General features: G+C 35.9%; 1 protein-coding gene across 4 annotated transcripts in view; it reads right to left on the reverse strand.

Annotated features, from left to right (window-relative positions):
• Nucleotides 1-6624: 6624 nt before the first annotated feature.
• GPBP1 (GC-rich promoter binding protein 1) overlaps nt 6625-18676 on the reverse strand; it is a 95207-nt gene continuing 83155 nt past the window's right edge. For all 4 annotated transcript variants that reach the window (XM_014860377.3, XM_014860375.3, XM_070519641.1 and 1 more), the window contains 2 exons: nt 14046-14148; nt 6625-7612 (listed from right to left, as the gene is read on the reverse strand). In XM_014860377.3, the coding sequence (XP_014715863.1) occupies nt 7454-7612; nt 14046-14148 (262 nt within the window). In that variant the 3' untranslated portion in view covers nt 6625-7453. The remainder of the gene's footprint in view (nt 7613-14045; nt 14149-18676) is intronic.

Below are 18676 nucleotides of genomic sequence, written 5' to 3' on the forward strand. Positions count from 1 at the left end.
GTTCCGTCTTGGGGAATTTCTCTAACGCAGGCCAGATCCTTGTTCATCCTGACCCCCAACACACCAGGAATACTTTGCCTCTTTCATTGCTAACATGTATACACTCCTCTACCTAGATGACTCGTCACCTGAAGTCACACCTGAATGAGGCACTCACAAGTTTTCCCTCCTACCTGTCCCTGCAGTTTTAAGCAATCATACATATGGACCTTTAAAACAAATCTTTTTATAAATAAATAAAAGATTTTCAAAGCTAAGCAGAAGGAACATGGAGTCTGGCTCTCCAGTTTTAGTATCTTTGATGGCTCCCCACTGATCGCAGGACAGAATTGAAGCTTGGTCAACATGGTAAACAGCGTCCTTCATGATCTGGCTCCTGCTGCCTCACCAGCCTCATCTCCTCCTCCTATATTTATACTGAACCTCACAAGGTTTCCTGAACCCAGAGGCTGTAGCATACCGTTGCACAGGCCAGTTCCTTTGCCTAAAATTCCCTTCTGCTCTGTGTGCCTTAGTAAATTGTTATTGGTTCATTAAAACTGAGCCATGATATCCTCTGGAAAGTCTTCCCTGAACCCTCTTACCCCACCCTATGCTAACCCCACTGCACATACTTGAAAACTCATTTGCAATGTGTTTATCCTACAAGGCTCTGATCAATTTCAGTACAAGGGTTACATTTTTTTTTGAGGAAGATTAGCCCTGAGCTAACATCTGCTGCCAATCTTTCTCTTTTTGCTGAGGAAGACTGGCCCTGAGCTAACATCCATGCCCATCTTCCTCTACTTTATATGTGGGACGCCTACCACAGCATGGCTTGCCAAGCAGTGCCATGTCCACACCCAGGATCCGAACTGGCAAACCCCGGGCCGCCGGAGCAGAACGTGCAAACTTAACTCCAGGCCGGCCCCAAGGGTTATCTTTCTTCTTCATACTTTCAGCACATGGCCTGGCCTAGCAGGCCCTTTTATGACTTCACTATTTGTTTTAAGTTGGGAAGTTGCAGATACAAGAAACATTTACTACTAAATTCATTGATCATATTTAAGTGTAAACTAGTGGAGGCTTTATACATCCACACTTACCCTTCATCCTGGATCAGATCCCTTCTTACCTAGGTTGGACGAGAGAGCAGGCCATTTGAACTTTAGAGTCAGTTGGACTCCGTTTAGCCCTGCCTCTAGCAAGGTACTGTAGAGGTCTCAGTCCTTGCTACAGCAACTTGTTCCTTATTCTTTTCCATGGACTTAGCACCCCCGTGGTACCTCAGGCGTGGCTTAACTGCATCACTTTGCAGCTTCACTAGCTGAGGAAGGTGTTTCCTACCTCTAGTTCGTGGGTTCAGATTCAACCCACCGATTTTACTTCTTTCCCCCATCACAGATGTGGGATCTTTCACTCACTCCCACCCCAGGTAGAGTTCAGTACTGCCCGTCTGTGCCTAGCTGTTTGCCTGAAGCATGCATTGAGATTTAACTTCATCACCTGTTCCTTTCTGCTGAGCTATTATCTAGGCCTTCCTTGTCTCACTAACATCTACTAGACTTCAAATACTGGCACCAAAATTCTGATGGGAACCTGATACCTTCTAATAGTAACTTCCAATACCAAACCTTGGACCCTCACTTGTTTCCAAGCTCTTATCCCATTCTATTTTATTGCCAGTAAAGAGATGCTTCTGGTTCCAATGTATGTTCACATCAAAGATGACATACTCTTCACCAAGAACTTCCCCATCACTTCACAGAAAAGCTCTAATTCCCATCAAAGGCAGGCAAAGACTCTTCCTTTAAAATAAATGGTCCATATTATTGTTGGCAAACCAATTGAGAATGAAAAGGACAAAGTTTTTACCTTTATAAACACAAAGAAGGGAATGCTGACAGAGTAACAAAAGTCAGGAAAGAAATTATTCCACTTTTAGAGGAGAAAAGGGAACAGTCTGTCCTTTTAAAACTGTCCCTATGTTTTACTAAGGTTTTCCTATTTTCTCAGTAACACAGTCTCTATTTGTACTGCACTGATAAATTTGCCTTTCTTTTAATGTGATTCAGGATGTAAAACATTTTATCCTGTGTGGATACAATACTACAATCACATTTACAAAAACGGGCAAAATATTTTCTTAAAAGTTAAGCATTTTGCAAGACTGAATAATCATGCAGGTAATGACGTAAAGAGATCAAATACCACAACCCAATTTTCACTTTACTTAAGTAGTTTCCAAAGGCTTGGTCCTTAAGATTTAGAAAAAGGATCAGCAAACTACTGGGCCCAGCTGGTCAGTTTTACTGGAACACAGACACATCGTTCATTTATATTGACTATGGCTGGTTTCATGCTATAAAAGCAGAACTGAGTAGTTGTAACAGAGACTATACGGCCTAAAATATTTACTATCTCCCCTTTATAGAAAGTTCGCTAACATCCAATTTAGAAAAAAATCCCCCCGAAGGAAGTAGCAGGTATCTTAATAGGTGGCATGAAGACTATGCCTCTATTTGGGCATAGAGATAGTCCCTTTACTCCTTACTTCTCAGGACCCAGGTTTTATCTGCTCTGCCAAATGACTCACTCTACAACTCATTTCACCAAGATAATTTTTAAAACGCTAAACATTGTCAAGACAGTAATTCCAAATTTGAGGGGAAAGTACTCACTCCAAATAAAATACTTCTCACTTCATCAAATCAACTTATAAAGCAATTGCACCTGGTCATTACAGTATTCAGACTAATTGAAGGGAAACATCATTGGGTAAACCAATTGCTATTTTGCTCTTTTCTCCAGTCATCAAAGAAAACCACATTAAAATGGCATTAAAGCTATGACAACAAAGTATACTCTATCCTAAAGGCACACTCTAACATCTAAGAAAAAAATGCTATTACAGAATCATAAACCTCTTACACAAAAGCTGGCAGCTATTATCTCATTTTCTTAAGCCAGCAATGTCACCTAGACCTAGTGAGCTTGCTCTATAACAGAGTGCCCATTTAAAAAGGGTAATTAGCTAAAAGAAAAGTTCTCTCCCTCTCAACACAATTCTCCAGCCCATTATCTCTGTTCATATTTAGCATCCCAGAAAAAGGAAAAAATTTTCAGAGAAATGGAGTGGAGGTAGCAAGTCAAACTCCAGCTTAGAATTATCTCCACAAATATCATGAAATGATGTGACCATTGGAGGCAACCGTATTTTTTCTTTTTTTTTTTTTTTTGCTGGGAAAGATTCACCCTGAGCTAACAGCTGTTGAGGCAATTCCATTTTTAAAGATTGGAAAGCACTAAAGTCCATATTTGCAATTAGTTCACAAAAATATGATTTACCATTAAAGTTCAATGATTACATTTCAGGAAACTAGTAAACCTCACTTTAAAGATTATATAAATCAGATCAAGCTCAGTTCATAAATGAGCATAAGGCCAAATAAATGAAACAGAGATGAAACAGCAGTTTTAATTCTCTGCAAGAACTCAACCAGATGTTTCACACCATATATAACCATTTAGAATAATATCTACCTCTTTAATATGTAATTTAAAGAATACGTACTACACTCTACTGGAGTTCCTGTTGAATAACATGGTGTTAACAGTGGTGAAATAACAGCTAATTTATGGAACACCTACTACTTGCCCAGGATTTACACCAGATGCTCTTCATGATTCTTTTTATCCTCACAATTAACTCTATGGAATAGATATTAATGTCTGGGGAGGTTAAGTATCTGGATTAAGGTCACAGCTCAGAAGGGGAAAAGCCAGGTTTCAAATACAGGTGTGACTATTTCCACCATACTGCATGTCAATATATTAGAATCACCATTTTGAAGCTCTCCAGTGACGCCAATGTGGAGACAAGTTTGGGAACCACTACAGCTCTTACATATACCAAGAGTTGGGACACTGCTGCATTGACCACGCCACAGCAGTGACCTTCCAACAGACCTAACGATTTGACACATTATAAGCTTCAATCATTGTGCCAGATTAGGTTTCTACAAAACAAATACTACATAAGGGTAGGTGCAGTGAATTTAGAGGAAAAATTAAATGCCAGCAGGTCACTAATTCCACAAGTTATGTCTCATAAGCAAACAAGAAAAATTCACAATTACAAAACCTTTTAAAGTAGGTAATTACTGAATTACGCATTCCCAACCCCTTAACTATAAACTTCTCAGGTCCATGTGTCCCAAAGTGCCTATAATTGTCTATTAAAACCACCACAGCTCTCTTTGGAGCTCCATCACTTTTGTTAAGTTCTAGCATTCACCCTAAGGCAAGGAAATAGTAACATTAAGTAGCAAAACACAATCCCTGAAGCTTCTCTGCAGCACTTCGAGGCTTTTAGGGATTTTGCCATTGCTTGAAATGTCCTGCTCACCCCTCCCCAACAGCCAAATAACCATAACCACCTCCAGAAACAAAACCGTCCAAAAAAAAGTCAAAATATCCAGCTCTCAATTAGTGGCATCCTTTTAAAAGTTCTACTAGTATATTCTTAAATTTATCGTGTAAGCCAAAATAAAAGTCTCGCTTTACAGAAAAATTTCACAAGTGCGTGCCTTTCTAATCCAAGTATCTAGATTCTAATAAAAGCACTTTTTAATAAAACATCTTTTATAAAAAGTTTGTAAGAGATTATGGAGCATCCAAATAGACTCTCATGTCAGGTTAAATTATGGGGGGTTTTTTGGTGAAAAACAAGTCATTTATGACATATTCCTAAATAAGTTTAAAATGTTTATATAACCACATTCTAACAACAGTACACATAATCACTAGCGAAAGCAACTAAACATATTTGTTTTGATACCAGGCCCTTTAACATACTGAATTTTAATTGTTAATATAAATCTGTTATCAAATCAATGACTTTTTTAGGTTAACACTTCTGTATCTATTTCAACTTTAATGGAAATATATTTATGGAAATAAAAATTATCCTAATCCTTATCTTAATAAAAAACAAATGATACAAGGTTTGAAGTGCTATTTTAAACCCATTACCATAAGAATTTTGCTCATTAATTGCATTTTATACCAAAAAGAAAAAAAATGCTGGGGGGAGGGGCGTAGTAGTAAGGGGGAAGGAGTACACAGGAGGCAACACCAAAAGGCTTTTGGAGATGACAGCTATGTTCACTACCTTGACTGCAATGATGGTTTCACAAGTCAAAGCTTATCAAATTATATACTTTAAATATGTAGTTTGTCAATTATACTTTAATGAAGTGGTTTGTAAAAAGAATCTGCTGCAGAGAAACTGACTTTGAAGCAGCCAAAAGTACTTTTTTTTCCAGACTTCCATGGACTATTTCTCAGTTCAGCAACTGCACACTGGATGTACAATTTAACTAGTTTCTGTAGTTGTGGGCTCCCTTTCAAACAATATAAACCAAACTCTTTACCAGCTACCCATTATTTAGACAGCAAGTTAAAATTATGCTAAGCTTTAACAGTTCTATCAAATATTTGCATGGCTCCACCCCCTCAATAACCAAACTTGTTAATACTATCATTTAATACATAGAGTAACGATAACACTGTACCTCACCAAGTTTATAAAAGGTAAACTACTAAACACATTCCATACCACAATGCATGGATGCACAATAAACATTACTTAACTGCTGATAAATGGGAATTCAGGCCAAAGAATTACGGTGCCAGAAAAATAAAAAATTACAGAATTTTTTCTGAAAGCTATTTAGAACACACAATAAGGTAGACTTTAAATGTAAACTACATTTCTCAGGTCCCTTCTAGCTTGGATTAGCAAATACAATTTGTATCTGATAGATTTCATTAATCTATTAACCAAATAGTGCAATCTAAGAGTCCAAAAACATTCAATATGTGATACAGACAGAACTTTGTCAAAACATACTTTAGGTTCTTTCTGGCTAATGCTACATTTAACATTAAGTGATTGGACTGACTTGTGACATACAATAAAAGTCTACTTAAAAAAATTAAGATACACTTAATAATTTGTTACCACTCTAACTCATCCCCATAAATTTTGTGGGGATGAAACTGTGTTATTTTTGTTTTAATTTCTCCAATGCCACCAGTCTCAACATGAAAAAAAATCTAGCTTCTGGTGAAAGCTGGGAATCTGGCAAGATATTGAGGTGGAAACAACAAAAATACTGCAGCCTTCTTAAAAAACAATTTTTAAAAAAAGGAAACTCTGAGGATTAGCTCAATCTGACATAAAATGTAAAACATTTTTGCTCTGGAGATCATACTATTTACAATTACAATGTATTTAAACATGGGAGTGGGATGGTGGAAGTAAAAGCAAACGCAGGTCAACAAAACCAGAAAAATCAAAATACAAAGGTATAGAGCCAAATTACTCTTCCAATCAGCAGTAAAACAGAAATAATTCTAAAATTAATGTGCAAATAAAAAATAAAGTGGTTGTTTTAACATTCATTCATTTAATAAACTTGTTAAGCAGTTGATAATAAAAAGGTTATTTTCCATAGCTTTCTTTTTCTAAACTCAGAAAGTAATCAGCATCTTTAATAAAGTATAACTTGGTTTTAATCAGTGAATAAAGCACATTGTGTTTAGAGACCAATACCTTGAACACTACAGAGAACGACAATATTCTGAAAATCCAGTTTATTTTCCATGTTGTGGACAGATCCAGTCAGTGTGATCAGTTTTTCTGCATGTGTAATAATTTATCAAAATAAGTTTTCCCACAAGACTCTTTTTCCATCAACTCTGAAAATCCTGGTCTGACAACATACCCAAATAAAGCTCTTGAAAATCATCTCTTAAAATTTGGAAGAAAGTGTGGCAAGTCTTTCCTGTAACATTTACTGAACTACAAATGGCTAAAGAGCAATTTATGTTTTAAAAGGTGACTAGTATACAGTTGCGTTCAGGAAATTAATGTTTTAGTGCACTTTGCTCCAGTTTTAGCCAACATGCTACATTGTCCTTTTGGGGGGGAGGGGGAGTGGGGGCAAGAGCAGGGCTGGGGGGGGCGCACAAAGTGGACTTGAGGATTTCCATTGTACGAAAAAGATATGACTCTGCAAGCAAACAGTGTAAGCTGCCTTTTTTCTTAAGACCTGGACATTTTAAGACAGAAGCTTTGCAAAACATTACACAATTTTTTATTATTAAATGAGAAAATCTCATTTGTTACATCGTCACATTGCTAGTCAGAGAAATGCTGCAGTGATGAAGAAAGTCAATGTTGGATCAACCAAAGTCCTCATTTCTACAACATTCATTTACAAAGAAATAATGTTCAACACAGCCCAACACAACATTCTTGGTTTTCTTCATATTGAAGTCCCCCAAAAAAATCATCTTCTAATGGGGTATTTTACTACATAAATTATAGTTCTTCATTTTTACAATTCACCCCAAACTGTATGAGAGATGTATCACACTAAAATTTCTAAAGCTGTTAGGAAATCCTTCACACATCGTCGTCATCCGATGTGTCACTGCTACTTGTCTCTGTGTCATCATTCTCAATAGTGGGTTTGAAAGTGCTGTTTTTCCAGGGTCCAAACTTGAAGTCACAGATCAGGCCATTTTTCAAAATACCATTTTTCCTCAGACCATTCTTCTGTAACTAAAATGTCAAAAATAAATAAATTAAATAAACAAACTATTCTCCAAAAGTTACTTACAAATTAAAAGGCTATAATAATTAAATGTAGCCACAAATACAATAAAGTTAATAAAACTGTATCCTACCCTGAAAATTCTAGATTATCGTATCCTTTCTGAAAAATTAGGTAGATATAACTAACTGACCCAACTTATCTAACAAAGTTTGGGAGAACCACATTTACCAACCACCAAACCACTATGAAAAAAAAATATATAGTATGTAGTATTAGAATAGTGGAAAGAGCACAGATATTGGATCCAGACAGGGTAGATGTAAATCCTAACTCCATCGTCACTTATTAAGGTATCTTTACAAATTTTCACTTCTTTAAGTGAAAATTGTAAAAATACCCTGATGCTGCCCAGAATATAATCAGCAATCATTAAGCTATAGCTGTTATTTTTATTACTCTGCTCTAACTGGGCTATTAACACACCCCAGAATCTGCTATACTCATATTTTGTGAGTAGTAAGAATAAGTAGAATATAAACTATTCCAGTAAGTAAGTAGTATTCAAGTAAGGTACACTAAGTAACAAAATCAAATAGAGCTCTTTGCTTAACCACCGAGATTAAGATAATGGAAAATGAACAGTCTTCTAGTTTCGAAAACAAGAAATCAGAACTAAAGGGTTAGTATGGTAACAAACAAGAATTGGGTCCAAAGATCACATGGCGGGGGGGGTTGGATGGACCAAATTAGGAACAATTTTAAGATACAAAATTAAGTTAAATTAATAATGATAACATACATAAACTCTATTAACTCTGGCCTTTTGAACTTCTTTTATGAAAAATGTTTGAGACTCTGGTAATTTTCATAAAAATCTCTAAATATAATCTTATATAAGACCAAATCAGCTATATAATAATTTAATATTTGGAACTATTGGTTTCATATTCTAGAGGCTTTTTTTAATTATGAGGATTAGGATTAAGATAAAATCCAAATCCAAAGAGCTACTTACATCATAGCTACTTTTGTTTGTTATAGACCTTGACAAACCAGAAATAACAAGTCTAGGGTCTTAGGTTTCAATTTTCCTTTTTCCATCCCTATTTAAATTCCCTATTTTCCACAGCAGATTTTCTTTTCTACCTAAATTCTAAAATTTAAGCTACCTCCCTTCACTTTGAACAAATGAGCTCTTATCTCTTTACTGAGAAAAACCATGTATCCGCCTCTGGTGTTCTCAGCCACTGTGATGCTTACAAATACCCCCAACCCTCTTTTTTTGTTTTTTTAAAGATTGGCACCTGAGTTAACAACTGTTGCTAATCTTTATTTTTTATTTTTTTCCTGCTCTTTCTCCTGAAATCCCCCCAGAATACAGTCGTATATATTTTTTTAGTTGTTGGTCTTTCTAATTGTGGCATGTGGGACACCGCCTCAACATGGCCTGATAAGCAGTGCCATGTCCGCACCCAGGATCCGAAGCAGTGAAACCCCAGGCCACTGAAGCAGAGTCCACAAACTTAACCACTCGGTCACGGGGCCAGCCCCTTCCTGCCCCTCTTTTTAAAGGTACACTTTTCCTATCCCCCAAAGTTCTATCCTTGCTTCACATGACTTATCATCCAATGCCACCTAATCTTTCCATAGCTTGAAATCTGCTGTGGAGAATTTTGATAAAAACCAAATCTAAATCTTTATCTCTGATTTCTCTAAATGCTTGCACCATCTCCAAGAACATCTAACTTACTATGTTTAAAAAAAAAATCCTCCTAAAAACCAGCTCCTCCGTCTGTATTCCTCTTTATAACAATAATATAATTATCAGTCCCACAGGTTGAACTTTCAAAATCCCGCTGATTCTATTTCAGAACTGTTACTCTTCTCAAGACTCATTTTTCACTGTCATTTCTCTACTTTGGGCCCTCATTTATCCAGCCCCTAATTATTAAAATACATTCCAAACTAGTCACCCTTTCTCTCGTCTTCCAAAGTACACTTTACACCATACCAGTACTTCCTCATGGACAAATAATGATCGTTTCACACCCCTTAAAAAAAAACCTCCAAAGGTTTCCTATCACAGAGCATAACTTATACTCCTGATATGACATACAAAGATCTTCATAATATCACCACAATATATTTTTCCAACTTTCTATCATAGTTAAAGGCACAGGCTATGAAGTCAGCCAGACTTGGGCTTAACTTCCAGCTCCACTACTGATAAACTGTATGACCTACAAAAAATTACGTAACCTCTAAGAGCCTTAGGTTCATCATCTATACAGCAGGAGTAATACTATTACCTACTTCATACAAATGCTACAAAAATGCACTTAGCACAATACCTAAAGGGTATTAAGGGCTCACATAATGTTAGTTCAAATGAGGGAGGCCATGTAATTTATTCAAACTACCACACTTTTGAGAATGAAAGCAAGCACTTGTTATTAATAACTACAGCTGGATAACATGCATAAACTAGCATTCTCCAGGGCAAAGGACCGAGTCTACCTACTACTGTTATCATAATCTTTCATTAAAAACTATGTACCCCATGCTCCAGCCACTGTAAACCCCAGCATATCCTATACCCTTACGTTTTGCTTCTGTTCTCTCCTTTCACCAGGAATGTCATTTCCTCATCTTACCTGTCAAAGGCCAATTTAAATTTAATTCCTCAATTATGCTTTTCCAGATCACTGCAACTGGAATTAATCTCTAGATTAATCACAAGAATCTAAGTTCTATGTGGGAAACATTTTTGTGTTTTTCCCAGCTTTACAGAACAGGGGCTGGCATGTAGGAGACACCCAAAAAACATCTGATAAATTTGCCATGACACTTTCTCTCTCCTGTCTCACCTTAAACATTTTAAAAACTGCTATCACATTCTGCTTTATATGGGAATCTAACTACCTTCATTGAACTGTTAGCCCCATGAAGGAGTTCATCTCTGCAAACTCTGTAATATCCTGGGCATAATGAACACTCAATAAATGTCTGCTGAATTGAAGAGAGGAGTTTGGACTCAGATTCTCCTCTGTCATATAAATCCTTTTATAAACATCATCGGGCTCTAATGATTTTTCAAGCATCTAAATGTCAAATGACATGTCATCATTAACATATACCCATGTCTTTATCATTAGTTCAGAAAAATATGGACATTGTATTTACATGCCATTGCTCTCCAACCCATAATATGCACAAAATTCTTATATCAGTTTTTTTATTATCAGTAGGGTTTTATCTACCTGCCCCAGTCACCACAAGGTTTTAAACCCAATTATCTTAGACAATATTATGCTTTCCTTAGAACTACTACCTTATGGTAATGGTACCTGATGGATTTCTCTTGATGCCTTTCTTCTGATTCAAATCAAATCCTTCAAATAGATACACAAACTGGTAAACCCATACACTGGACTACTACTCACCAAACAAGGGTGAGTTTCAAAAGCATGAAAGCAGTCAGATCTACGACTATACAGTGTGTGATTTAATTATGAAAACATTCTAGAAAGGCAAAACTATAGGGACAGAGAACAAATCAGTGTCTGTCACGGGCTGGAGCTGGGAGTGAAAGGATTGAATGCAAAGGGAGATAATGAGAAGCTTGTGGGGATGATGATTATACAACTGTACATATTTTTCAAACTTCATCCAACTGTGTGCTTTAAGTGAATTTTTTGCATGTAAATTATACAATAAACATGATAAAAATCCTTCAAAACTATTATCTGTCATCAGCTTCAGAACCATTTGTGAAAAATAACATGGCTTGCTAGAAACTTCTGAATAATTTAAACACTTCTATTTATAACAGCATTAAAAAGAATGAAATACTAAGGAATAAGTGTAAGGAATAAACTTAACCCAGGAGGCAAAAGACTTCTAAACTGAAAACTAAAAAACGATGGTGAAACAAAACACCATTAAGTGCAAAGACATCCCATAATCATGGATTAGGCGACTCAATACTGTTAAGATGCAAATACTACCCAAAGCAATCTATAGATTCAATGCAATCTCTATCATCAAAATCCCAAAGGTATTTTTTGCAGAAATAGAAAAACCCATCCTAAAATTCATATGGAATCTCAAGGATTCCAGACAGCCAAAACAATCTTTAAAAAGAAGAACGAAGTTGGAGGTTTCATATTTCCTGATTTCTAAATTCCCTACAGAAATGCAGTAATAAAAACAGTGTGGTACTGCCATAAAAACAGACAAAAAGCGGGGCCGGACCTGCAGCCTAGTGGATAAGTTTGGCACGCTGCACTTTGGTGGCCCAGGTTCATGGGCTCGGATCCCAGGCATGGACCTATACCACTCATCAGCCATGCTGTGGCAGCAACCCATATATAAAATAGAGGAAGAGTGGCACAGATGTTAGCTCATGGCTAATCTTACTCAGCAAAAACAAAAAACAAAAAAATAGACATAAAGACCAATAGAGCAGAAAGCCTAAAAATAAACCCTTGGAAATATAATCCAAAGATTTTTGACAAGGGTGCCAATACCACTCAATGGAGAAAAGATAGTCTTTCAACAAACAGTATTGGGAGAAAGGGATATCCACATGCAAAAGAATGAAGTTGGACCCTTGCCTTACACCATGTACAAAAATTAACTCAAAATGGATCAAAGACCTAAATGTAAGAACTAAAACTAGAAAACACTTAGGAAAAAACAGGGGGAAAGCTTCATGACATTAGATTTGGCAATGATTTCTTGGTTATGATGACAATAGCAGAGGCAAAAAAATAGATAAATTGGACTATACCAAAATTTAAAACCTCTATGCATCAAAGGACACAATCAACAGAGTGAAAAGGAAAACTACAGAATAGGAGAAAATATTTGCACATCACACATGTGATAAGAGGTTCATATCCAGAATATATAAAGTAGTACCAGAACTCAAATAATCCAATTGAAAAATAGGCAAAGGACTTGAATAGACATTTCTCCAAAGAAGATATACAAATGGCCAATAAGCACATGAAAAGATGCTCGACATCACTATTAAGAGGAAAATGCAAATCAAAACCACTATGAGATCCCAGCTCACACTCATTGCAATGGATATTATAAAAAAAAATTTTGAACTCTCAAGCACCACTGGTGAGAATGTAAAATAGTGTAGCTAGTACAGAAAAACAGTATGGCTGTTCCTCAAAAAGTTAAAAATAGGTGACCATATGATCCAGCAAGTCCACTTCCAGGTATACATCCAAAAGAATTGAAAATACGGACTCAAGATATTTGTACACCCATGTTCAGAGAAGCATTATTCACAACAGCTAAAAGTGGAAGCAACCCAAGTGTCTTATCAACGGATGAACAGGTAAACAAAATGTGGTATATACATTAAATAGAATATTGCTCAGCCTTGAAAAGGAAAGAAATTCTGATACATGCTACATAGATGAGTCCTGAGGACATTACGCTAAGTTAAATAAGCCAGTCAAAAGGACAAATACAGGGACAAATACAGCATGATATAACCTCTATGAGGTACCTAGAGTCAAATTCAGAGAGACAGAAAGCAGACCGGCGATTTCAAAGGATGCGGGGGAGTGGAGAATGAAGAGTTATGGTTTAATGGGCACACAGTTTCAATTTTACAAAATGAAAAGAGCTCTGGAGGTGGACAGTGCTAATGGCTGCACAACAATCTGAACGTACTTAGCGTCACGGAACCGCACACTTAAAAACGGTTAAGAAGGTAAATTTTCTTATTTTGTGACAGATTTTTAAACTGCTGTGGAAAAAAATCAATATCTTAAATCCACCCTTAAAGAATTTAAAATTAGGATGATCAAGTCCATTTTATTATGAAGTCAACCTAATTTCCTCAAAGATTTCATTCAAAACATTTAAGAGGTGTTTTTAAGATTACAATATCAATTATAACATCTCCAAGTAGAAAATCACTTCTGCATGACCAGAACTATTTAAAAAAATTATAATGGATTTGGAAAAATATCTCAACTTCCTGACATTCTATCAAACATTTCCTAATACTCTTTCAAAAAGGAAACTAGGGAGGCATAAAACAAGATGTTTTGGAATATGACGTATTCTTGTGCAAGGAAAAGGATAAAAGATGAAGGTATTTGGGGATCTAATGACGCTTTCTATTTCTTATAACCAAGCTATTTAAAAAAAAAAAAAAAAAAAGCCTGGAAAATGACAAATCACAGACATATTGTTCACACTAATTCCTAAGCACTAAACACCCATACATTTAAAGAAGTCATCACTGCAGACCTGTTTAAAACAAAGGCAATTCTGACCTATAGTGTGATATCTAATAAATTTCTATAAACTGTGTAAACCCCTCCCTGACAATGCTTAGTTATACCATGCTGTTCTGATTGAGGAAGGGCAATATAAAGTAAACTTGTATGATTCAGGTCTTCTTACCTGTTCACTAATAACTTGGAATTCTCTCATTTCATCCTCAGTTAAGGGAGCACATGTTTCATCATTTTCGCTGTCTTCTTGCCAGCCCATTTCCTTTAACAATCTGAAAAGAAGGGAGTAAATTAATAAATTTAATTTAGAGCTTCATCCAAGTGGGATAATTCCATTTTTACTGTGTGCAAGAAAACATAATCCATTACACAAAGTCCTCCAAAATACATAAAAAAGGATTTCTGAGTTTATGCTTTGAATATCTTTCTGAAAATGAAAAAACAGGTAAGATTAAGCTTAATAAACTGTCTTAGATAATAAGATCAGAATGAACTACTTAGTTGCTTTACCTCTGGTGTCAGAGGTTCTCTAGGCTAGAAACTGAAGAAAATTTGCCAAATTGTTGTACTAAAAGTACAAGCAATACTCCTCCCCATTTTCTTTAATGCCACCACAATCTATCATAGTCTTAGCTACTTATTAGGTCTTTACTTTGCAAAGAAAAGGTTGGGCTATCTTACCCTATCTTGCATTTTATAATTTATTTATCTATTGATAACACTTCTTACTGGCATGCCAGTCATCATCCTCAACACACAATTCAATTTGAAAGACACATATGTTCTACAACAAAAAGACGACTTTTCAAAAAGTTCTCAACCAGGAACTAAGCAAGTAAAATGACTAATATGGTTATTCTCTTTTCCTTCCAATTTTTAAAGAACAAACCTCCATCTTAGAAAAATAGAGCTTAAAAAGATTAACAGGGATCCGATCCAACCACTTTTCTCTAGGTGGGCAAACGTGAACACTGTAGCTATAGTTGTTGCATTTGACTCAATAACTTCAGTTTCTGCTTCTTATATGGCCACATATCTTGTACTAGTCTGGCTGTACTTTAAAAAAAAAAAATTACATCCCTTAAGTAACTATAATTCCTATTTACACTTTTTTTTTTTAAAAGATTTTATTTTTTTCCTTTTTCTCCCCAAAGCCCCCCAGTACATAGTTGTATATTCTTGGTTGTGGGTCCTTCTAGTTGTGGCATGTGGGACGCTGCCTCAGCGTGGTGTGATGAGCAGTGCCATGTCCGCACTCAGGATTCGAACCAACGAAACACTGGGCCGCTTGCAGCGGAGCGCACGAACTTAACCACTCGGCCACAGGGCCAGCCCCTATTCCTATTTACACTTAATCATTTACACCTATTTTCAATTTGAGCCTGTCACAAATTGTTCCTCTGTAGACTTTTATACCTTTTTCAAACAATCTCATAGAATATCAGTGCTCAGAGACTGTGAATAAAATTTAACACTCTAATCATATTTTACAGATGAAGAATCAAAGGTAAAATAACTTGACTACTTGATGGCAAAGAAGGAAACAGAATTCTGGTTTTCCACCTCCCAAGTTAGTATATGTTACACCAAACTCTGCTGTCTCTAGACTAAAATGTCACAGTCATTGCTAATTACTCTCTTTCTCATTCCCTTCAATCATTTAATTTTTCTTTTCCAATGCACTGTCTTCACTCTTTAACCTAGACAGCCTCCCTGTGGAATGGCATTTCTATTTCCAATGCCACATAGTCCAGAGTCTATAGATCTAGATTGGTGAAACAATCTAACTGCTTTTGCTAGATCCTTAATTACACCTGTTTCACTTTTAAAAACTGAATCTTAACTAAACAATAATGCAGATGGAACAAATTATTTCAAATGTTATAAAACACAAATATTCCTAACTGTCCATTCTCCTCTTTTCCTTCTCTCCAGAGGTTATAAAAGTTAATTGTTTCTGGAATACTTTCAAAACAAATACTCTGGGGCCAGCCCCATGGCCGAGTGGTTAAGTTTGTGTGCTCCACTTCGGCGGCCTAGGGTTTCCCAGTTTGGATCCTGTGGGTAGACCTACACACTGCTCATCAAGCCATGCTGTGGCAGCATCCCACATGGAAGAACTAGAATGACTTATAAGTAGGATACACAACAACGTATTAGGGTTTGGGGGAGGAAAAAAACGAAGGAAGATTGGCAACAGATGTTAGCTCAGGGCCAACCTTCCTCAAAAAAAAAAAAAAAAAAAGAAAACCCCAAAAACCACCCACCAAAAGACCCCCACAAATACTCTGCGTATTTCTCTTTTCCCTACAATTAGCAATATATTGTAACAGTGATCTGCGCTTAGCTTTTTCATTAGCATTTCCTCCCATTCTCTTTCAAATGATTACCAAATCATCCTGATACCACTTCTACAATTACCACTCTCTGCCAAGTATTTTCAATGGTTTCCCACTTCCTAAAGAGCAAACTGCTTAACTTTAACACCATAAGCACAAATTCAAATTCCTTACATTAGAAAAACCATAGGATTAGAACTAGAAGACCTGGGTCATAATTCCTACTCCATCACAAACCACATATATGACACAGGTCAATTTCTTCACCTCCCCATTTCTTCATCTGAAGCGTTGAGTAAGTATGAAGAGATCTCTAAGGCCCTGTCTTTTCAGCGTCATCTCTAATTTCATTAAGGACTCTACACTCCTATCAAGATATTCCATTCACTGCCCCTAAACAAACTAGGTATGTATTCAACTTTAAACATCCCTTCACACCCCAACTTCTTCCAAAATGACTACCCGGTACCCTTGCATATCAATGTCTCACCCTTTAAGATTTAATTTATGTCCCAATTAAAACTTTCTGACTGGTACTCAAGCCATAATGCTCTCTTACCCCTAAACACCCTTGAATTTCTCTGGCATTCATTTCTACTAATTCATTTGGTGCCTAAATATTAAGGTAACAACTATCCTTCTGACGTTGAAACTACCCTCAGTACCTTATAATGATATATTAAAATTTGACAATAAAACTAAGAATAATATATGTGCCTGATCATTTCAGATTTTTAGTTTGCATATTTGAACAAAAGAACTGTCATCCTTGAGAACTGTATTACTGATACCAGATTTGTTAAATTCAACCAATATGAGTACTTAATATGTACATAACTTCAGAATCACATAGTTTATAGAAAATCTGAAGCCATGTGAAAGTATCACTCCATTTTCAGAGAGAAATAAAACCTGAAATCTAAAAGAAGCCATTACTTCGTGACCTCAAAAAACTCCATTAACGTATGTCTTTGGAGCACTTACAAACATGCATTGTACTAAAGAGTCAAGAAAATTCAAGATAAGAAATTTAAATTAAAATGGTTCCAAATTAGCAGCACCTTTACTTCCTCCTTTTACTGACTCAGGATCTTTTCACAGCATATGCAATATTTACACAAAATAATCTACAGCATCTTGGGTTAAAATAAGTTACAAAACAAAACAAAGATGTATATTATGAAATATTCGTTCAAGTAGTCATCATTGGTATCTCTTTATGCAGCATGCCTTCCCCCACAGAGTTCATGCTAATTTAGGATGTTTTCTTCCAGTTCTATTTGGCTTAGTTCCTGAATCCCATTCTATTTTCTCCTGTTAGTAGTCACCAGAGAACCAAACTCTATCAAAGTATGGAACTAAAGTCTCTCTTCCACGAGTCTTCATAAATCAAAGAAACCACCAAAATGCTTCTTACACTAACTATATGCATGCAGATTAAAAAATAACAATCAAATAGTTAAAATATTCATTAGGGGTATTAGGGGTTATAAGAGTATTTTCTAATAAGTGTGGTTCAACTTTCTTTTACTACAAAATACTGAACAGAAATATGAAAACAAAAACGTATTAAGTGTCAACTTTCTCACTATAACCTTAATAGATTCTATAGGTAAATAATAATCTTTTATTGCCTATGCTGTATCTTCCTATAAGAGAACTCATCTTCTATTATCATTAGAATATCTGGTTTGTTTGTATACTTCTTTTCTGTGCACAGGCTTTCTTCCTTTCTACCAACTGACTACAAATACTTAAACGACTATTGGTAAGATTGGAAATTAGCAGAACATTTTTGGGTGATAACAGTGTAGCATGTGATTATTTTAAATATGTGTGCCATTTGACCAGTCAACTTCATTCCTAGTAATCTACTCTATGCACACTTATACCAATGTTCAAGGATATGAATACAAGGATGCTCACACCAGCATTATTTTAAGAGATGGAGGAAGGGAGGGAGAGAGAGTGAGAGAGAGGGAGAAAGAAATGGGGTAGGGGAACAGCTAAATCTTCATCAATAGGGAAATCGTTTCACAAATTATATCCAGACTAGAGAAGAGTGGCTTCAAACTGGGGGATACAAGATGATCTAATAGAATGATGGGAAAAAACACTGGAATTTCTATTTATGCTTATCTTTTAAAAAATGAATTAACATTTACTTTTATTTTTTACATGGTATCACTTTGCAGTCATTACTCGGCCTACAGATCTGAGGGTCACAAGTCATAAAATATATTACGAGGTACAGGGGAAATCCACAACGTGAGTGAGAATAAAAACTGTGGTTACTCATCCATTCATATTAAATGCACAAAAAAAGGTAGTTTGTTTGCCCAAACAAGTGAATTTATAGATATTAGCTAGTTAAGTTAGGTTCATATTAATCCAGCTAAATTAACTCTCATCAAATGGACATTCACATTTATCATCAGCCCAATAAATTATTTTAGGCAAA

This window comes from Equus asinus, chromosome 10, assembly GCF_041296235.1.
Source record: "Equus asinus isolate D_3611 breed Donkey chromosome 10, EquAss-T2T_v2, whole genome shotgun sequence".
Classification (NCBI taxonomy): Eukaryota; Metazoa; Chordata; class Mammalia; order Perissodactyla; family Equidae; genus Equus; species Equus asinus.